The 23,583-nt window shown below is 41.3% G+C and overlaps 1 protein-coding gene across 1 annotated transcript; it reads left to right on the forward strand.

Annotated features, from left to right (window-relative positions):
- Positions 1–984: 984 nt before the first annotated feature.
- Positions 985–2,119, forward strand: LOC119826257 (glyceraldehyde-3-phosphate dehydrogenase-like). The gene has a single exon (XM_038347405.1). The coding sequence runs from the start codon at positions 985–987 to the stop codon at positions 1,981–1,983; it is 999 nt and encodes a 332-aa protein (XP_038203333.1). The 3' UTR covers positions 1,984–2,119.
- The last annotated feature ends 21,464 nt before the right edge of the window (positions 2,120–23,583 follow it).

The raw sequence follows: 23,583 nt of genomic DNA on the forward strand, positions 1-23,583 counted from the left end.
AAACTGAAAGAAAAAAATCATGTGATCCTCTCATTAGATGCTGAAAAGGCATTTGACAAAATCCAACACACCCCTTCATGATAAAGGTCTTAGAGAGAGCAGGGATACAAGGAATGCTTCTAAACATAATAAGGGCAATATACAGCAATTCAACAGCCAACATCAAATTAAATGGAGAGAAACTCAAAGCAATTGCCCTAAAACCAGGAACAAGACAAGGCTGTCCACTCTCTCCTCCTCTATTCAACATAGTTCTTGAAGTCCTAGCTAGAGCAATAAGAAAACAAAAGGAGATCAAGGGGATACAGATTGGAAAAAAAGAAGTCACACTGTCACTATTTGCAGATGATGTGATAGTTTACACAAGTGACCCAAAAAATTCTAACAAGGGACTTCTACAACTCATTAACACTTTTAGTCGTGTTGCTGGATCCAAGATTAACGCAAAAAAAAAAAAAAATCAGTAGTCCTCCTACAGACAGATGATAAGTGGGCTGAAAAAAGAAATCAGAGAAACAACACCCTTTACAATAACCACAAATAATATAAAATTTCTTGGGCTAACTCTAACCAAACAGGTGAAAAACCTGTATGGCAAGATTTTTAAGTCTTTGAAGAAAGAAATTGAAGAAGAGATTAGAAAATGGAAAGATCTCCCATGCTCATGGGTTGGTAGGATTAAATAGTAAAAATGGCAATCCTACCAAAAGTAATCCACAGATTCAGTGTAATTCCCATCAAAATCCCAGTATAATTCTTCAAAGATCTTGAAAAAAACAATACTCAGCTTCATAAGGAAAAACAAAAAAGCTAGAGTAGTTAAAACAATCCTCTATAATAAAGGAATTCCTGAGCCATTACCATCCCTAACATCAAGCTCTATTATAGAGCTACAAGTATTAAGAACAGCTTGGACTCTGCTCCTCCCTGTTCTAGAGACAGCCATTTCTTTTCGTGCAGTGCCAGCCTCATTCCAGAGACACGATGGTGAAGGTCGGAGTGAACAGATTTGGCTGTATTGGACGCCTGGTTACCAGGGCTGCCTTCACTTCTGGCAAAGTGGACGTTGTTGCCATCAATGACCCTTTCATCGACCTCAACTACATGGTCTACATGTTCCACTATGACTCCACTCATGGCAAGTTCAAAGGCACAGTCAAGGCTGAGAACAGGAAGCTCGTCATCAACAGGAAGGCCATCACCATCTTCCAGGAGCGAGATCCCGCCAACATCAAATGGGGTGATGCCGGCGAGTATGTTGTGGAGTCGACCGGTGTCTTCACCACCATGGAGAAGGCTGGGGCCCACTTGAAGGGTGGGGCCAAAAGGGTCATCATCTCCGCCCCTTCTGCGGATGCTCCCATGTTTGTGATGGGTGTGAACCATGACAAGTATGACAATTCCCTCAAGATTGTCAGCAATGCTTCCTGCACCACTAACTGCTTGGCCCCCTTGGCCAAGGCCATCCATGACAACTTTGGCATCGTGGAAGGGCTCATGACCACAGTCCATGCCATCACGACCACCCAGAAGACTGTGGACGGCCCCTCTGGGAAGCTGTGGCAAGACGGCCGTGGCGCTGCCCAGAACATCATCCCTGCATCCACTGGCGCTGCCAAGGCTGTGGGCAAAGTCATCCCAGAGCTGAATGGGAAGCTCATGGGCATGGCCTTCCGTGTTCCTACCCCCAATGTGTCCGTCGTGGATCTGACATGCCGCCTGGAGAAAGCTGCCAAGTATGATGACATCAAGAAGGTGGTGAAGCAGGCATCTGAGGGCCCACTAAAGGGCATCCTGGGCTACACTGAGGACCAGGTTGTCTCCTGTGACTTTAACAGTGACTCCCACTCCTCCACCTTCGATGCTGGGGCTGGCATTGCTCTCAATGACAACTTTGTGAAGCTCATTTCCTGGTACGACAATGAATTTGGCTACAGCAACAGAGTGGTGGACCTCATGACCTACATGGCCTCCAAGGTGTAAGAAGCCTGCCTGCCCTGACCACCCATCCCAGCAAGGACAAAGCAAGAGAGAGGCCCTCGGCTGCTGAGCAGTCCCTGTCCTAACTCAACCCTTGACACTGAGCATCTCCCTCACAGTTTCCATCCCAGACCCCCAGAATAGCAGGAGGGGCTTAGGGAGCCCTACTCTCTTGAATACCATTAATAAAGTTCATTGCACCCCTCAAAAAAAAGAACAGCTTGGTATTGGCATAAAAAAAGACAGGTGGACTAATAGAATCGAATTGAAGACCCTGATATTAATCCACGCACCTATGAACACCTAATTTTTGACAAAGAAGCTAAAATTATATAATGGAAAAAAGAAAGCATCTTCAACAAATAAATGGTGCTGGCATAACTGGATATTAACATGTAGAATAATGCAAATAGATCCATATCTATCCCCATGCACAAAACTTAAATACAAATGGATCAAAGACCTCAACATAAATCCAGTCACATTGAACCTCACTGAAGAGACTGTGGAAAGTAACCTTGAATGCATGGGCATAGGAGATAACTTCCTAAATATAACACCAGTAGCACAGGCACTGAGAGCAACAATTAATAAATAGGACTTCCTGAAACTGAGACGTTCCCATAAGACAAAGGACACAGTAAATAGACAAAATGGCACCCTAAAATGAAAAAAGATCTTCACTAACCTAACATCGGACAGAAGACTGATCTCCAAAATATATAAAGAACTCAAGAAATTAGATATCAAATTACCTAATAATCCAATAAAAAATGGTGTACAGATCTAAACAGAATTTTCAACAGAAGAATTACAAATGGCTGAAAGACACTTAAGGAATTGCTCATCATCCTTAGCCATCAGAAAAATGCAAATGCAAATGACTCTGAGATACCATCTCATACTTGTCAGAATGACTAAGATAAAAAACACCAAAGATAGCTTATGCTGGAGAGAATGCAGAGTAAGAGGAATACGCCTCTATTGCAGGTGGGAGTGCAAACTTGTACAGCCACTTTGGAAATCAATGTGGTGGTTTCTCAGAAAATTAGGAATCAAACTACCTCAAGACCCAGCAATACCATTCTTGTGGATATAACCAAAGGATGCACACTCATACCAAGGACATCTGCTCAACTGTGTTCATTACAGCATTATTCATAATAGCCAGAACCTGGAAACAACCTAGGTGCTCCTCAACCAATGAACAGATAAAGAAAATGTAATAGCTGCTCTTCCTGCAGGGGTTATTCTCCCCGGATACCGCCTCTCTCTCCCTGTCCCTTCCCAGCTTGCACCCAGAATCCTCCCCCCCTCCCCCTTCCTCATCCTCCCGTCTTTGGGGCCACAAAATCCCACAGCTCAGCCTGTTTGGGCTCTGGGGACCTGGAATTGAGTGCACCCAGTCCGGTGGGAGGTCCCTTCCTTCATTTGACTGCCCGGAGCAAGGTAGGCCTTTGTCTGAGAGCTGCTTGGCCTGCAAGGGGACCTGACAGTCTGCAGGAGGATCCATTGTTCTCTGGGGTGAGTGAGGAGTGAGTGCCCAAACCGCGGCAGCTGCCCGGAGAGGGACCACCGACTCTCCACAACTCCCCCTGCCACCAGCACACTTCCTGCTCTTCCTGCAGGGGTTATTCTCCCCGGATACTGCCTCTCTCTTCCTGTCCCTTCCCAGCTTGCACCCAGAATCCTCCCCCCCTCCCCCTGCCTCATCCTCCCGTCTTTGGGGCCACAAAATCCCACAGCTCAGCCTGTTTGGGCTCTGGGGACCTGGAATTGAGTGCACCCAGGCCGGTGGGAGGTCCCCTCCTTCATTTGACTGCCCGGAGCAAGGTAGGCCTTTGTCTGAGAGCTGCTTAGCCTGCAACGGGACCTGACAGTCTGCAGGAGGATCCATTGTTCTTTGGGGTGAGTGAGGAGTGAGTGCCCGAACCACGGCAGCTGCCCGGAGAGGGACCACCGACTCTCCACAACTCCCCCTGCCACCAGCACACTTCCTGCTCTTCCTGCAGGGGTCATTCTCCCCGGATACTGCCTCTCTCTTCCTGTCCCTTCCCAGCTTGCACCCAGAATCCTCCCCCCCTCCCCCTTCCTCATCCTCCCGTCTTTGGGGCCACAAAATCCCACAGCTCAGCCTGTTTGGGCTCTGGGGACCTGGAATTGAGTGCACCCAGTCCGGTGGGAGGTCCCTTCCTTCATTTGACTGCCCGGAGCAAGGTAGGCCTTTGTCTGAGAGCTGCTTGGCCTGCAAGGGGACCTGACAGTCTGCAGAAGGATCCATCGTTCTCTGGGGTGAGTGAGGAGTGAGTGCCCGAACCGCGGCAGCTGCCCGGAGAGGGACCACCGACTCTCCACAACTCCCCCTGCCACCAGCACACTTCCTGCTCTTCCTGCAGGGGTCATTCTCCCCGGATACTGCCTCTCTCTTCCTGTCCCTTCCCAGCTTGCACCCAGAATCCTCCCCCCCTCCCCCTGCCTCATCCTCCCGTCTTTGGGGCCACAAAATCCCACAGCTCAGCCTGTTTGGGCTCTGGGGACCTGGAATTGAGTGCACCCAGGCCGGTGGGAGGTCCCCTCCTTCATTTGACTGCCCGGAGCAAGGTAGGCCTTTGTCTGAGAGCTGCTTAGCCTGCAAGGGGACCTGACAGTCTGCAGGAGGATCCATCGTTCTTTGGGGTGAGTGAGGAGTGAGTGCCCGAACCGCGGCAGCTGCCCGGAGAGGGACCACCGACTCTCCACAACTCCCCCTGCCACCAGCACACTTCCTGCTCTTCCTGCAGGGGTTATTCTCCCCGGATACTGCCTCTCTCTTCCTGTCCCTTCCCAGCTTGCACCCAGAATCCTCCCCCCCTCCCCCTGCCTCATCCTCCCGTCTTTGGGGCCACATAATCCCACAGCTCAGCCTGTTTGGGCTCTGGGGACCTGGAATTGAGTGCACCCAGGCCGGTCGGAGGTCCCCTCCTTCATTTGACTGCCCGGAGCAAGGTAGGCCTTTGTCTGAGAGCTGCTTAGCCTGCAAGGGGACCTGACAGTCTGCAGGAGGATCCATCGTTCTTTGGGGAATAGATGGGCAGGCGCCAATGCAGGAGCTCCTCCAACAACATGAAAGGCAACATGACATCACCACAAGCCAGACATCCCGAAACAACAAGAATTGAACACCCTACCCCAGAAGATCTAGAAGAAACCGACATTAAACAGTACTTTATGAAAATAATAGAGGACCTTAAACAGGAGGTAAAAAACTGCCATAAAGAAATGGAGATGACAAACAAAAAGGTAGACGAAATAAATAAATCTCTCAAAGATACCCAAGAAAAACAAGAAAAACAAGAAAAAGCAATCAAACAGGTAAGGGAAACAGTACAAGACCTGATAAATGAAATGGAGGTATTGAAGAAAACACAATCTGAGGGACGACTGGAAATGGAAACTCTGAGTAAACGAACAGAAACTTCAGAGACAAGTATTTCCAACTGAATACAAGAGATGGAAGAAAGAATCTCGGACTCTGAAGATACTATAGAGGAAATAAACTCACAGATTAAAGAACTAAACAAATCTAACAAATTCTTAACACAAAACATTCAGGAAATCGGGGACACCATGAAAAGACCAAACCTAAGAATAATTGGGGTAGAAGAAGGAGAAGAATTACAACTCAAAGGCCCAGAAAACATATTCAACAAAATTATAGAAGAAAACTTCCCCAACCTAAAGAAGGATGTTCCTATGAAGGTACAAGAAGCCTACAGAACACCAAATAGACTGGATCAAAAGAAAGCATCCCCACGCCATATAATAATCAAAACACAAAACATACAGAATAAAGAACAGATATTAAGAGCTGCAAAGGAAAAAGGTCAAGTAACATATAAAGGGAAACCTATCAGAATTACACCTGATTTCTCAATGGAAACCATGAAAGCCAGAAGAGCTTGGATAGATGTGCTACAGACACTTAGGGAACATGGATGCAAGCCTAGACTATTATACCCAGCAAAGCTTGCATTCACCATTGATGGAGAAAACAAGATATTCCAGGACAAAAACAGATTTAAACAATACGCAGCCACAAATCCAGCCTTGCAGAAAGTAATAGAAGGAAAATCACAAACCAAGGAGTCCAACAACGCCGACAATAACTCAGGCATCTAGCGACCCTTCACCAACACAACTAGAAGAAGGGAAACACACAAACTCTACTACTAAAAATGACTGAAGTTAACAACCACTGGTCATTAATATCACTTAATATCAATGGACTCAATTCACCTATAAAAAGGCACAGGCTAAGAGACTGGATACGAAAACAGAATCCAACATTTTGCTGTTTACAAGAAACACACCTCAACCACAAAGACAGGCACCTACTCAGAGTAAAGGGTTGGGAAAAGGTTTATCAAGCAAATGGCCCTAAGAAACAAGCGGGCGTGGCCATACTAATTTCCAACAAAGTTGACTTCAAACTAAAATCAATCAGAAGAGATGGAAAGGGACACTTTATACTCGTAACAGGAAAAATCCTTCAGAATGAAGTCTCAATCCTGAATATCTGTGCCCCTAATATAAAAGCTCCCACTTATGTAAAAGAAACACTTCTAGAACTCAAGGCAGCCATCAAACCACACACACTAATAGTTGGAGACTTCAACACTCCTCTCTCACCAATGGACAGGTCAATCAGACAGAAACCTAACAGAGAATTGAAAGACTTAATGGAGGTAATGAACCAAATGGACTTAACAGACATCTATAGAACATTCCACCCAAATAGGAAAGAATATACCTTCTTCTCTGCGGCTCATGGAACCTTTTCGAAAATTGACCATATACTTGGTAACAAAGCAAACTTCCACAATTACAAAAAAATATTAGTAACCACCTGTGTCTTATCGGATCACCATGGATTAAAATTAGAATTCAACAACAATGCTACCCCCAGAAGGCCCACAAACGCATGGAAACTGAACAGTCAACTACTGACCCACACCTGGGTCAAGGAAGAAATAAAGAAAGAAATTAAAGTCTTTCTTGAATTTAATGAAAACAAAGACACAACATACTCAAACCTATGGGACACAATGAAAGCAGTGCTAAGAGGAAAGTTCATAGCACTAAGTGCCCACTTAAAGAAAACGGAGAAAGCACTCATTGGTGACTTAACAGCACACCTGAAAGCTCTGGAAAAAAAAGAAGCAGACTCACCTAGGAGAAGTAGAAGACTGGAAATAATCAAACTGAGGGCAGAAATCAACAAAATAGAAACACAGAAAACAATCCAAAGAATCAATGAAACAAGAAGCTGGTTCTTGGAGAAAATCAACAAGATTGACAAACCCTTAGCCAAACTAATCAAACGGCAGAGGGAGAACACGCAAATTAACAAGATCAGAAATGAAAAGGGGGACATAACCACAGACACAGAGGAAATTCAGAAAATCATTAGATCTTACTACAAAAGCCTGTATGCCACAAAATTGGAAAATGTAAAAGAAATGGACAGTTTTTTAGATAAATACCATATACCAAAGTTAAACCAGGACCAGGTAAATGCTCTAAATCGTCCTGTTAGTCGCGAAGAATTAGAAACTGTTATCAGAAACCTCCCTACCAAAAAGAGCCCAGGACCAGATGGTTTCAATGCGGAATTCTACCAGAACTTCCAAGAAGACCTAATACCTATACTCCTTAAGGTATTTCATAATATAGAAACACAAGAGTCACTGCCAAATTCCTTCTATGAAGCTACAGTTACCCTGATACCTAAACCACACAAAGACTCAACCAAGAAAGAGAATTACAGGCCAATCTCACTTATGAACATTGACGCAAAAATTCTCAATAAAATACTGGCAAACCGAATCCAAGAACACATTAGAAAAATTATCCATTACGATCAAGTAGGCTTCATCCCAGAGATGCAGGGCTGGTTCAACATACGAAAATCTATTAATGTAATCCATCATATAAACAAACTGAAGGAAAAAAACCATATGGTCATCTCATTAGATGCTGAAAAAGCATTTGACAAAATTCAGCACCCTTTTATGATAAAGGTCTTGGAGAGATTAGGGATACAAGGATCATTCCTAAATATAATAAAAGCTATTTACAGCAAGCCGACAGCTAACATCAAATTAAACGGAGAGAAACTCAAGGCTATCCCACTAAATTCAGGAACACGACAAGGCTGTCCACTCTCTCCTTATCTCTTCAATATAGTGCTTGAAGTTCTAGCAATAGCAATAAGACAACATAAGGGAATCAAGGGGATTCAATTTGGAAAGGAAGAAGCTAAACTTTCATTATTTGCAGATGATATGATAGTATACATAAGCGACCCCAAAAACTCCACCAAAGAACTCCTACAGCTGATAAACTCCTTCAGTAACGTGGCAGGATACAAGATCAACTCCAAAAAATCAGTCGCCCTCCTATACACAAAGGATAAGGAAGCAGAGAGGGAAATCAGAGAAGTATCAGCTTTCACAATAGCCACAAATAGCATAAGATATCTGGGAGTATCGCTAACCAAGGAAGTGAAGGATTTATTTGACAAGAACTTTAAGTCTTTGAAGAAAGAAATTGAAGAGGATACCAGAAAATGGAAGGATCTCCCCTGCTCGTGGATTGGGAGGATCAACATAGTAAAAATGGCAATTCTACCAAAAGCAATCTATAGATTCAATGCAATCCCAATCAAGGTCCCATTAAAATTCTTCACAGAGATTGAGAGGACAATAATCAACTATATATGGAAAAACAAGAAACCCAGGATAGCCAAAAACATCTTATACAATAAAGGTACTTCTGGAGGCATTACCATCCCTGACTTCAAACTCTATTACAGAGCTACAGTATTGAAAACGGCTTGGTATTGGCATAAGAACAGAGAAGTTGACCAATGGAATCGTATAGAAGACCCGGATCTTAAACCACAAACCTATGAACACCTGATTTTTGATAAAGGAGCCAAAAGTACACAATGGAAGAAAGAGGGCATCTTCAACAAATGGTGCTGGCATAACTGGATGTCAACCTGTAGAAGAATGAAAGTAGATCCATATCTATCACCATGCACAAAACTCAAGTCCAAATGGATTAAAGACCTCAATATTAATTTGAACACACTGAGCTTGATAGAGGAGAAAGTGGGAAGTACTCTACAACAAATGGGCACAGGGAACCGTTTCCTATGCATAACCCCAGCTGCACAGACTTTAAGGGCAACATAGAATAAATGGGACCTCCTGAAGTTGAGCAGCTTCTGTAAAGCAAAGGACATTGTCACTAAGACACAAAGGCAGCCTACTGACTGGGAAAAGATCTTCACCAACCCTGCAACTGACAAAGGTCTGATCTCTAAAATATATAAGGAACTCAAGAGACTAGACGGTAAAATGCCAATTAACCCAATTAAAAAATGGGGCGCTGAACTGAACAGAGAATTCTCAACAGAAGAAGTTCGAATGGCCAAAAGACACTTAAGGTCATGCTCAACCTCCCTAGCTATCAGGGAAATGCAAATCAAAACAACTTTGAGATATCATCTTACACCTGTCAGATTGGCTAAAATCCAAAACACCAATAATAACCTTTGCTGGAGAGGTTGTGGGGTAAGGGGCACACTCATCCATTGCTGGTGGGAATGCAAACTTGTGCAACCACTTTGGAAAGCAGTGTGGCGGTTTCTCAGGAAATTCGGGATCAACCTACCCCAGGACCCAGCAATTCCACTATTGGGAATCTACCCAAGAGATGCCCAATCATACAACAAAAGCATATGCTCATCTATGTTCATAGCAGCATTATTTGTAATAGCCAGATCCTGGAGACAGCCTAGATGCCCTTCAGTGGAAGAATGGATGAAGAAACTGTGGAATATATACATGCTAGAATACTACTCAGCGGTAAAAAACAATGACATCTTGAATTTTGCAGGCAAATGGATGGAAATAGAAAACACTATTCTGAGTGAGGTAACCCAGACCCATAAAGATGAACATGGGATGTACTCACTCATATTCGGTTTCTAGCCATGATTAAAGGACATCGAGCCTATAAGTTTGGGATCCTTGAGAAGATAATAAGAAGGTGAACTCCCAAAAAAGATATAGTAATCCTCCTGGATATTGGAAGTAGACACGATCGCCAGGCAAAATTGGGAACTTGAGGGTTGGGCAAGACTGGGCCAAGGGAAGATGGGGAGAGAAAAGTGTGAAGGGGAGAGCGGGGGGAGCTCGGAGGAATGGGGTGCTTGGGATATAGGAAGGGTGGATATGAGAGCAGGGAAGCATATATCTTAATTTAAGGAGCTACCTGAGGGTTGTCAAGAGACTTGACCCTAGAGGGGTTCCCAGGTTTCCAGGGAGACGCCCCCAGTTAGTTCCTTGGGCAGCTGAGGAGAGGGAGCCTGAAAAGGCCAGTTCCTATAGCCATACTGATGAATTTCTTGCATATCACCATAGAATCTCCACCTGAAGATAGATGAAGAAAATGACAGAACCCCACCTTGGAGCACCGGACTGAGCTCCCAAGGTCCTGATGAGGAGCAGAAGGAGAGAGAACATGAGAAAGAAAGTCAGGACCGTGAGGGAACCTCCAGCTGGCGACAGATGGGGAAGATGACTGAGCCCCACATTGGAGCACTGGACTGAGCTCCCAAGGTCCCGATGAGGAGCAGAAGGAGCGAGAACATGAGGGAGAAAGTCAGGAACGAGAGGGGTGCGTTCACTCATGGAAACGGTGGGACAGAACTAATGGGAGATCACCAACTCCAGTTGGAATGGGACTGATGGATCATGCGACCAAACCCGTCTCTCTGAGGGTGGCCAACAGCGGGGGCTGACTGAGAAGCAAAGGACAATGGCTCTGGGCTCTGATTGTTCTTCATGGACGGGCTCTGTGGGAGCCTTCTCAGCTTGGTCGATCACCTTCCTGGACCTGGGGGGAGTTGGGAGGACCTTGGTCTTAGCATAGAGTGGGGAACCCTGATGGCTCCTTGGCCTTGAGAGGGAGGGAGGGGAGGTATGGGTGGAGGGGAGGGGAGGGAAGGGGGAGAAGGAGGGGAGAGAAGGGGGAGAAGGAGGGGAGGGAGGGGGGAGGAGGAGGGAAGGAGATGGAAATTTTTAAATATAAAAAAAATTAAAAAAAATTAAAAAAAAAAAAAAAGAAAATGTAATACATTTACACAATGGAGTACTTACTACTCAGCGGTACAAAAGCAGTGGCATCTTGACATTTGTAGGCAAATGAATGAATCTAGAAAAAATCCTGAGTGAGATAATCCAGACCCAGGACAACAAACTTGGTATGTACTCACTCATAAGTGGCTATTAGATATAAAGCAAAGGATAGCAAGCCTATATAGTCCATGACCCCAGAGAAACTAGGTAAAAAGGAGAACCCTAAGAGAGACATACATGGATTCCCCCTGAGAAGGGGAAACAGACAAGATTTCCTGAAAAGAAAATGGGAGTATGAGCAGGGAGAAGGGAGGGTGAAAGAGAAGAAAGAGGGGGAAAGGGGAGAGAGGAGGAGAATATGAGGGGATGGGTTGCTCAAGAAGGGAGAGGGTCAGCAAGGGAGAGAAAGGAAAGAGATATCTTGATTGAAGGAATCATCAAAGGGCTAGCAAGAAACAGGGCACTAGGGAAATTCCCAAGAATCCACAAGGATGACCCCAGCTAAGACCCTAAGCTATAGTAGAGTGGGCACCTGAACTGCCCTTCCCCTGTAGTCAGATTGATGACTACCTTAATTGTCATCATAGAGCCTTCATCCAGCAACTGATAGAAGCAGACGCAGAGATCCACAGTGAAGCACTGTACTGAGCTACCAGAGACCAGTCTAAGAGAAGGAGGAGTGATACTATGAGCAAAGAAATCAAGACCACAATGTTGATACCCTCAGAAATAGCTGACCTGAGCTAGTGAGAGCTCACTGACTCCAGACTGATAGCGGGGGAACCTATGTAGAACCAAACTAGGCCCACTGAATGTAGGGGACAGTTGTTGAGTGTTGGGTAGTCTGTGGGGCCATTGGCAGTGGGGCCAGGATTTATCCCTAGTGCTTGAACTGGTGTCTTGGAGCACATTCTCTTTGAAGGGATACCTTTCAGTCTTGAGCAGGGAGGGCCTTGGTCTTGCCTTGAAGTGGTGTCAGGCTTTGTTGAATCTCCATGGGAAGCCTTACCCTTTCTGAGGAGTGGATGGGGATGGAGGGAGAAGTGTGGGATGGGAGAAGGGGAATGGAGTGGGAATGGGGATAACTATGTAAAATGAGAAAAGATTGTATTAAAAAAATTCTTAGCCGGGCGGTGGTGGCGCACGCCTTTAATCCCAGCACTCGGGAGGCAGAGGCAGACGGATCTCTGTGAGTTTGAGGCCAGCCTGGTCTACAAGAGCTAGTTCCAGGACAGGCTCCAAAGCCACAGAGAAACTCTGTCTCGAAAAAACCAAAAAAAAAAAAAATTCTTAATAAAAAAGCAAAAAAGAAAAGAAAAACTTTGAGACTCAAAATGGAACCTAAGGATTATGAGATTACTATCAATAAAATAGTCCTTCAATATTGTTTTTCTTCTGCCCCATATCAGGTGGCTCTTCTGACATGAGACAGAGATTTTGGGTATTATTTTAACAAGCTTGCTCGGATTTAGAGAAGGAAAGAGCCACACTCCAATTCCAAAACCAGATTTAATTTTTAATTGGACTGGGATTACACTACTTTGCACTAGAGAACCTGGCAGACCCGTATGGGATTGAATGTGTGTTAGATATTTGGGGTGATTCCTATTGCTGATTGAATCTTGTGCCTAAATAAATGACAAAGACAATTCTTTGTCATCTGGTATAAATTCAATGGTTTCAATATGCAAAACAACTCTTTCTGCATATTGAAAATCAGTAACTGTGTTGAGAGTAACTGTGTTAGTACCATGAGAATAGCATATAATTCTGACTTTTAGGCAGAATCATAAGAGTTTTGATCCACTTTACTTAAATTTTCTGATTTATAACCTGCCTTTCCTGATTTATTTGCATCCAGTATAGAATGTAGGGGCTCCAGATATTGGTGTTTCCCATACAATGTGGAGAAAGATTCAGTTAGTTCTTTTTATAAGTTGAATTCTCTTTTTATGTTAATCTCTCCTTACCAGGGTTCACTCTCTTCTGATAATTTGTCAAGTTCATCATTATTAAAACATACTATAATTTCTATTGGGTCTATTTCTACTAATAGACAAAGTCTCGATTTTATTTTTAGAATTAACCTAGAGACCTTTTCCACATAAATTTTTAGTTTTTCACTCAGTTCATGTGGTTAAAAAAATCCAGTCTAATATAATATCTTCCCTCCCCATTAAAATTCTGGTAGGATAATGTTTGGAGGGTAATATGACTTGAATGCAGTTAAGTACATTCTGCAATTTCTCTTCTATCAAAGTCAATTCTCTCTCAGCTTCAACTGATAATTCCCTGGGACTATTTAAGTCCTTGTCACTGTCTAAGGTTTTGTTTAAATAAATCAGTTCATCAGGTTTTATCCCAATAGTGTACCATAGATGGAAAATGTCTCCTAGCAATCTTTGAATGTCATTAAAAGTCTGCAATCAATCTTTACTAATTTGAACATTTTGGGGTCTTATTTTGTGTAAATCTATTTTATAGCCTAAATAATAAATAGAATCTCCTCTTTGTATTTTTTTCAGGAATAATTTGTAATTCCCAACAAGGCAAAATTGTCTTTACTTCTTCAAACATTTTTTCTAAAGTCATCCATATAATGGTAAACTATAGATTGAGGAAATCAATTACATATCATTTTCAATGACTGACTTACAAAATATTGGCACAGGGTGAGACTATTTAACATTCCCTGTGGGAAAACCTTTCATTGATATCCCTTAGCATGCTAAGTGCCAATACATAGGCACCGTGAAGGCAATTTTTCTCTCTTTTTCTTATAAAGGTATAGTGAAGAAGCAGTCTTTTAAATCAATAATTATAAGAGGCCATCCTTTAGGCAATAGGGAAGGCAAAGGAATGCCAGAGTGTAGTGAGTCCATTGGCTTAATCACCTTATTAATAGCTCTTAGATCTGTCATCAGTCTCCATTTCCCAGATTTCTTTTTAACAATGAATACAGAATTCTAAGGTCTGGTTGATTCTTCAATATGCTGAGCATTTAGTAGCTCCCGTACTAGCTAAAACCTGCAGTTTCTCTGTTGTTAAAGGCCATTGTGCAACCCACACAGGTTTTTCTGTCAACCATTTTAAAGGTAGGGCTGTTGGTGCCTTTGGAAGATCAGCAGTTGTTGTGCCCTGTTCTTGTACAACCTGAACGATCAAGGTCTGTTCTTTATAATATCTTGTAATATTTTTCCCAGAAACATATGTTAATTTATGGTTTATTTCTAACTTTGGGAGAATGCCAACCTGAGTATTGCATTGCTATAATAAATCACGTCCTGACAAATTCATGCTATGTTAGCCACATATGGTTTTTATACCCCTCTCTGTCCTTCTGTCCCTATACATTTGACTCATCTCATACTGTGTTTTACCTGAGATAAAGTTCTGATCCTTAAAATCTGAACATTTACATCCTGAAGAGACCAATTTGAATGTGAAGATTCTGGTGAAATTATTTTTACCTTCACATCTGTGTCACCAAGGCTTTCAATGACAACATCATTTATTCATATTTTTAATTTTAGTCTTTGCTCATTTATAGAAGTTTGCTTTATGTTTCTCCTGGGTTTTTTTTTTTGTTCTTGTTGTTGTTCTCTCTTCTGTAACTGTTCTATTATCCAGATCAGTATGATTTCTTATAATAGGCACTAGGTATTTTAATTGCTCTAGGAAGGAGTTTCCTCTATGATGGCAGGAAATGACTGAACCAGATTTGGCATAGGGTCCAGTGAGAGGCCCCTCATGGAGTTTCCTAATGGCAAAAGATTACTTTGAATATCCCTTGGTTGACTACATTCATTAGTCCAATGCCTGTCTTTGCCACACCTGCACAGTCCAGAAGGGAGGGGTGATCTGAAAGGATTATGCTCTGAAAAAACATTGTTTCTGGGAATGCCTTGTTTACAATCCCTGTCCTTATTTGCCACAATTGAAATACTTCACATTTTGGGTTTTCTTCAAACCTCTGGAAATCACTCTCCTATCTAAGCATCATCATGGCAATGAGATTCAGTATTAATTGTATCTCTGATCCATTCCTCCAAAGGTGCTGACCTTGCCTTTGATGTCCTAATTACCCTTTGCATAGAGAATTGGCATTTTCAAATGTCAGATATTCAATTATTATTTGTCTAGCTTCTGAATTTGGTATTCTTCTTCTTGCTGAAGTCAATGTTTGTAAGAAATTCATAAAGGCCTCCTTTGGGCCCTGTATAACTTTAGTAAATAACTCCCTTTTCTTTCCTATTTCTCCAGTATTTCACAAGCATTCAAAGCTGCTGTGCTGCATAAATCCAGGGTGTGGTCATCATATACAGATTACCTTTCTATAGTAGCATAGTCTCCTTCTCCAAATATTTGATCTTGGAAGATTTCCATACCTCTAGCTTTACTCCGCTGTTCAATCATCTTAAGTTTTTCTCTGAATCAGGTACTTCATTGCAACTGTGGACCAGGTTCTGAAACGTCTTTAACTAATTCTGTCCAGTCTTTATGGATAATTATTACAAACTGAACATGAGTTTAACATTTGCTTCACAAAAGGTGAATGCATGCCATATGAGACTATTGTTTCCTTGAATCTCCTTAAATCTAACGATGGCACAGGAATCCAGTTATCTGTAAGAGTCTTTGCCATTTGGCAATTCCTGTAAAGTTACTGGATATATTAAGGGTGATTGTCTGAAAATCTTAGGCTGTCCCTCTCTATTTAAAAAGCTCCTTTTCTGGAACAGTGTTAGAGGAGGAAGCAGTTGGGTACTTTCTCTGTCTCTCTGAGCTAGCAGGTTTTCACCCCAGCATCTGGCTTCCTAGTCTTTATTGATAAAAATAGAACAATAGAGACTTAGCTAAAAATGACATTTGGTATCCAACTCAACTCAACCACAGGGAAAGAGAAATTCTGTCAGCAGCAGACAAACCAAGAAGTCATCAGATTTGGTAAGATACCTGGGAAATCCTTAAGGAGAGAGTAAAGTAGTATTAAAAGGAAAATTTTTTCCTATGTTAAGGATGGGAAATATCATACTACAGGGCATTCGAACCCTGTATACTACTGCTTTAGATGACTTAAAAATAGAAGCAGGAAATGAAAAGATAAAGGACTTAACTAAAATTGACATAATACTGCTTATATTTAATATCAGTCTGTGAATTCATATTTTATCCTAACTAGCCATAGTGTGTTTGTGTCAAATATAAAAAGTAGTTTGATAACTGTTCCAAATATGAAAGGTGGATTGGTATAATATAAACCTTAGAAAGACTTGTAAATGAAAACAAGAATTCTCAGAAACAGAGAAACTTAGACAAGAACCTACTGTGCCACTGCATACTGAAACTGAAGAAGGGTGACCCAGGTTAACAGGAAACCAACTTGAATTTATTCAGTTACTATATAAGAACTACCAAGAGATGACAGTCACCCTCGAGGTCATCAAGAAGTTAAGTGGAATCTTATAGATATATTAGGTTTGAGGAGATTTAAGGAAGGAGTCATTTCATATGGTATGCATTCACCCTATCTGAAGCAATGTTAAAATTTGTGGGAAACTCAGAATAGAATTATCCTGCAGGACGGGAACAATTCAGCTACAGCAATATTGGAAGCTGGTCCTCAGTCACAATGGACAACATACTGGAAAGTGGAAGCTGGGGCCATAGAACAACAGAATAGGGCTAAAGGTATTTGATATTTATTATCCAAGATCAGTTTTTTAGTGAAAGTTGGTGGAAGAATGCTGAATTGCAAGTGCAACTTGAATTTGATGATCACAACTTGGTGCTATATCATTTAGCAGCCTTAAATGCTTGGGGGAAAGTTGATATACAACCTTTTAGGTCATTTACAAGGCCCAAAAGAAGACTTCATTAATTTTTTTTTGCAAAGATTAACTTCAGTTGATGTGGGAGTCCCCTCTGTGTGCCGTCTTTACAATTAATGAATAAAGAAACGGCCTTGGCCTGTTGACAGGGCAGAACTTAGGTAGGCGAGGAAAACTAAACTGAATGCTGAAAGAAAGGTGGAGCCAGAGAGACACCATGGAGCAGTCAGAGTTAGACACGCTGAATCTTTACCAGTAAGCCACTGCCACATGGCAATTCAAAGATTACTAAAAATGGGTTCAGATGTAAGAGTTAGCCAATAAGAAGTTAGAGCTAATGGGCCAAGCAGTGATTTAATTAATACAGTTTCTGTGTGGTTATTTCAGGTGTATGCTAGCCGGGCAGTGGGAATAACAAGCAAGCCCTCCTGCCACATTCAGTTGGGAGTAGAATAGTATCATATCCAGAAGTAAGACAAATATTAACTGACTTTTTGAAAATGCTTGACGTTTGAAAGTGCTAATTCAGAATGCAAAAGTTTAATTAGACCTTTAAAGGCAAGGTCAACACCAGTAGATGAATGCATTAGAAATAGTTGATAGTGGATCTCACATTTATGATGCTACTCTAATAGGAAAAGTAATTTCTAAAAGGTTTAAAAAAAATGTCAAGCTCTTTTAATTGTGGCAAGGAAGATCATCTGAAAAGGGATTATAGGCAAGGTGTTCCTAGAAACGATGTTTGTTTGTTTGTTTGTTTGTTTGTTTGTTTGTTTCTGGAGAGAATCCAAATAGAAGGGCCCAGCCTTCTGGAGTATGCAGAAGGTGTAGCAAAGGCCACCATTGAACAAATGAGTGAAGATCCACAAGGAACAGGCAAGGTAACCCCTTGCCATCGGGAAATACCATAGGGGCCTCCTGCAGGCCCCCAGATCAATTTGATTCAAAAGTTCCCTGCCAGCATTAGAGAACCTCATCCACAGAGCAATGAAAAGACTTAATGTCCATTGTAATTTAATGCCTCAATATAATCAAGAACAAAACAGCTTCAGCAGATAAAACAAAAACTTCAGGGGAGACCAGAAAATAAGTATTTGGCAAATGGCTATAAATGATCTTAGACAAAAACTAAAAATACAAATAAATGGCATTGCAATTGAAGGCTTACTAGACATAGAGAAAGATGTAGTAATAATTTCACCAAAACCTTGGCATTTTGATTGACCTCCTCAAGAGGTAAATATTCAGCTTCTAGGGATTGGAAATTTTTCTCAGGTAAAGCAAAGTGTAAGATGGGTTGAGTGTGTAGGGACGGAAGGACATATAGAAAAATTAAAGCCATAATGTGGCTAATATAACCACGAACTTATGGGGATATGATTTGTTGCAGCAGTGGAAAACACAGATTAATGTTCATCCGATCTCAGAAACAAGCCATAAAATAAAGAATACTTCAGAGGAAAATATTAAACGGTATTATTAGGAACAGCCGCAGACCATTCAGGTTGTACACACGCAGGGCCCAACAGCAGTCGGTCTTCCAAAGATATCAACTTCCCCAGCTAACAAACCTGTGTGGGTGGAACAATGACCTTTAGAATCCTAAAAATTATAGGTACTAGGACAGATAGTTCAGGAGCAGCTAAATGTTCAACATATTGAAGAATTGACCAGTCCTTGGAATTTCCCTTTATTTGTTATTAAAAAGAAATCTGGAAAATGGAAAATATTAACAGTTTAAGAGTAATAAATAAGGTAATTCTGTCAATGGGCTTCTTACAGCCTGGAATTCCCTTGCCTTCTTTATTACCTAAGTGATAGTCTTATTATAGTAATTGATTTTAAAGGCTGCTTTTTTACTCTACCTTTGTAAGAAAATAAAAAAGAAAAATTTGCATTCACAGTGCCTAATTATAATAATGTTCAACCTGTTTAAAAGAATCAGTAGAAAATTCTTTCACAAGGAATATTAAACAGCTCCACCACTCATCAGAATTTTGTATAACAGCCATTGGAAATAATTCATAAGCAGCTTCCTCAATCTAAAATCGATCATTAAATGAATCATATCTTACTGACACACAGATACCTTAAAAATGTTTGATGAAGTAAAAAGAATTTTTCTTTGCTGGGGATTATAAATTGCTCTTGAAAAACATAAAGAGAAGATTCTATTAATTATCTAGACTATAAGATAGATTTACAGAAAATTTGACCACAGAATTTAATACCAATTAGCAGAAATCTATTACAAACCCTTAATGGTTTTCAAAAATTGCTGGGAGATATTGATTTTCTATGCCCCACAATTGGATCAACTACTCAAGAGCTACATAATTTATTTCAATCCTTACAAAGTGATAAGGACTTAAATATTCCAAGAAAATTATCATCTGAGGCTAGAGAGAATGGACTCTGGTAGAAAAGAAATTACAGGATGTACATGTGGATCACTTGGATCCAGAACTTGGTTATATTCTAGTCGTACTACCTTTTACTCATTCTCCTACAGGAATTTGTATGCAGAGAGAAGATAATATCTTATAATGGATCTTTAGCACACAAACAAAGTAAAAAATTAAAGATCTATGTAGAGGTTTCTGGATTGGTTCTGAAAGGGAAAATGAGACTTTGTCATTTAGCAGGAATTGACCTAACAGAAATTGTGGTACCTTTTTACTAATGTAATTGAAATTGCCCCATTGTAGGAAGAAAATGAACAATGGCAAAGAACTTGCAGTAATTTTATGGGAGAGATTAGCAACAAATATCCTAAAAGCAAGATACTTAAGTCTAGAGCGACCTCCACAGGTGCAGGTACAAGGGAGTAACCACTGAGGGAGTCAGCAGGCCTGAGGCAGTGACCTCCACAAAAGCAGGGACACTGTAGTGACCGCTGAGGGAGCAGGCCCGAGCCAGGGACCTCCCCAGGAACAGGCCCAAGCCAGGGACATCTGTAGGATCAGGTCCAAGCCAGGAACCTCCATGGGTTGTAACATGAGCAGGGCCTGCCCTGCTTGTTGGGATTTCTGTCCCGCCCAGTATCCCACAGCTGGCAAGCCCCAAAGAAAATCACACAGAGATCTCTATAAGTTATAAAGTTGATTGGCCCATTAGGTCAGGCTACTTATTAGCTCTTGCAGCTTTTATTAACCAGTTATTCTGATCTATATAGCCATGTGGCTCAGTACCTTTTTCAGTGGGGCAAATGCATCCTGCTGCTTCGGTGGTCTGGGCAGAAGTGGGAGGAATCAGCTTCCTCCTTCCCAGAATTCTCCTGTTCTCATTGCATCACCTCTACTTCCTGTCTGGTTTTCCCGCCTATACTTCCTGCCTGGCCAATCAGCGTTTATTTAAAACATGATTGACAAATTACAGACAATTTTCCCACACCACTGAGTACAGGTCTAAGCAGCAGATATCTGCAAGAACAAGAACAGACCTGAGCCAATGGCCTCCTCCAGAGCAGGCCAAAGGCAGTGATCTCCACAGGAGCAGGTACAAGGGACCACCTAGAGAGCAGGCCTGAGCTAGAAACCTCTGTGGAACCAGGAACCACTCAAAGACCTCCAAGGGAGCAGCCCAAGACAGCCACCTCCGCTGGAGCAGGCCCAAGCCAGCAACCTCTGCCAGAACAGGCCTGAGCCAGCAACCTCTGTCAGAGTAGGCCCAAGGCAGGTACCTCAGCAGAAGCAGGGCCAAGCAAGGAACCTCCCTGGGAGCAGGCCCAAATGACCCCTAGTATTGCGCAGCAATCCCAGGGAGCGATGAGCAACCTCCAGGAACACGGAATGACCTCCAGGTGACTGGAACCATGGCCCTGACTGCACCACAACGAACAGCCATCTGAGCCTTGGATCCACTGGCACTTGGAAGATTGATCACCAGAGACACAGACAGCCCCAACTATACCAGTCAGAGGAAAAGATAGGTAGACAAGGTAAGAACGCACTCAATACCACAAAGAGCAACAGAATACCAATAAAAACTAGTGGCCCTAACAGCAAGACTTGAACAACCAAATATAAATGAAGCAGAAGAAAATTACCTAAAAAATAACTTTAGGAGAATGTTTTAGGCTCTTAAAGAGGAAATGAAAAAAAATCTCTCAAAGAAATGGAGGAAAAGACAAAAAATGGAAGAAATCAATAAATATCTTAAAGAAACCAAGAAAAAGCAATCAAACATATGAAAGAAACAATTCAAGACTTGAAAACCAAAATAGAGACAATAAACAAAACACAAACCAAGGAAATTCTGGAAACAGAAAATATGAGAAAACGATCAGGAACCACAAATGCAAGCATAAACAACAGAATACAAGAGATGGAAGAGAGAATCTCAAGCATTGGAGATACAATAGAGGAAATAGACTCATCAGTCAAAGAAAACATTAAATCTAACAAAAGTTTACCATAAAACATCCAGGAAATATGGAATACCATGAAAAGATCAAATTTAAGAATAATAGGGGTAGAAGAAGGAGAAGAACTCCAGCTCAAAGGCACAGAAAATATATTAAACAAAATCATAAAAGAAAACTTTCCCAGCCTTAAGAAAGATATGTATATGAAGATACAAGAAGCTCACAGAACACCAAACAGACTGGATCAAAAAAAAGTCCCCTCTCACCACATAATAATCAAAGCACCAAACATACAGAATAAAGAAAGAAAATTAAGAGCTGCAAAGGAAAAAGGCCAAGTAACATATAAAGGCATATGTTTCCTATATAAAGACATATACTTCCAATCAGAATTATACCTGACTTCTCAATGGAAACAATGAAAGCTACAAGGCCCTGGTCAAGCGTTATGTGGACACTAAGAGAACACAAATGCCAGCTCAGGCTACTCTACCCAGCAAAACTTTCAATCAGCATAGACAGACAAAACAAGATATTCCATGGCATAACCAAATTTAAGCAATACCTAGTCACAAACCCAGTCCTGCACAAAGTACTAGAAGGAAAACTCCAACCCAAGGAAGTTAGCTACATCCACAAAAACACAGACAATAGATGATCTCACAGCAGAAAATGCTAAAGAAGGGAAAAACACATACAATAATATCACCAATAACAAAAACTAAAATAACAGGACCTAGCAGTCACTGGTTATTAATATTCCTTAATATAAATGGGTTCAACTCCCCTATAAAAAGACACAGGATAACAGATTGGATACAAAAACAGAATCCATCCTTCTGCTGCATACAAGAAACACACCTTTACCTCAAAGACAGACATTGCCTCGGAGTAAAGGGTTGGGAAAAAATTTCCAACCAAATGGACCAAAGAAATAAGCTGGTGTAGCTATCCTAATATCCAACAAAAGAGACTTCAAATAAAATCAATCAAAAGAGACAAAAAAGGACATTTCATATTAGTCACAGGAAAAATCCACAAAGAGGAAATATCAATACTCGATATCTATGCCCCAAATACAAGAGCACCCTCATATGTAAAAGAAACACTTCTAAAGCTTAAATCATACATTAAACCCCACACACTAATAGTGGGAAACTGCAATACCACATTCTCACCACTGGATAGGTCTCTAAGGCAAAAAATTAACAGAGAAATAAGGGAACTAACAGATGCTATGACTCAAATGGACTTAACAGACATCTATTGAACATTCCATCCAAACATAAAAGAATATACCTTCTACTCAGCACCTCATGAAACCTTCTCAAAAATTGATCACATACAAGATAACAAAGAAAACCTCAACAGATACAAAAAAAATGGAATAAACCCATGTATCTTATTGGATCACCATGGCTTAAAATTAGAATTTAAGAGCAACACTAATTTCAGAAAGCCCACAAACACATGAAAATTAAACAATGCTCACCTGAATCATCAACGGATCAAGGAAGAAATGAAAGAAATTAAAAACTTCCTAAAATTAGATGAAAATTACCACACAACACACCCAAATTTATGGGACACAATGAAAGCAGTGTTAAGAGAAAAATTCATAGCACTAAGAAGCTGGAAAAATGCCACAGTAGTGAGTTAACAGAACATTTGACAACTCTAGAACAAAAAGAAGAGATGGCCATCCACCATGATCAAGTCAGCTTGCAGGGATTTTTCAACATGAAAATCTGTCAATGTAATCCACCATATAAACAAACTGAAAAAAACTACATGATTATCTCATTAGATGCTGAAAAATCTTTCAACATAATATAACATCCCTTCATGATAAAGGTCTTGGAGAGAGCAGGGATACAAGGAACATACCTAAACATAATAAAGGCAATATACAGCAAGCCAACAGCCAACAGCAAACTAAATGGATAGAAACTCCCAGCAATTTCACTGAAATCAGGAACAAGACAAGGTTGTCCACTCTCTCCATATCTATTCAATATAGTTCTTGAGGTCCTAGCTAGAGCAATAAGACACCAAAAGTAGATTGAGGGGATACAGATTGGAAAAGAAGAAGTCAAACCATCACTATTTGCTGATATGATAGTTTACATAAGCAACCACAAAAATTCTACCAAGGAACTTCTACAACTCATAAACACTTTCAGTAATATAGCAGGATACAAGATTAACTCAAAAAAAA

This window comes from Arvicola amphibius, chromosome 11 (assembly GCF_903992535.2).
Source record: "Arvicola amphibius chromosome 11, mArvAmp1.2, whole genome shotgun sequence".
NCBI classification, from domain to species: Eukaryota; Metazoa; Chordata; class Mammalia; order Rodentia; family Cricetidae; genus Arvicola; species Arvicola amphibius.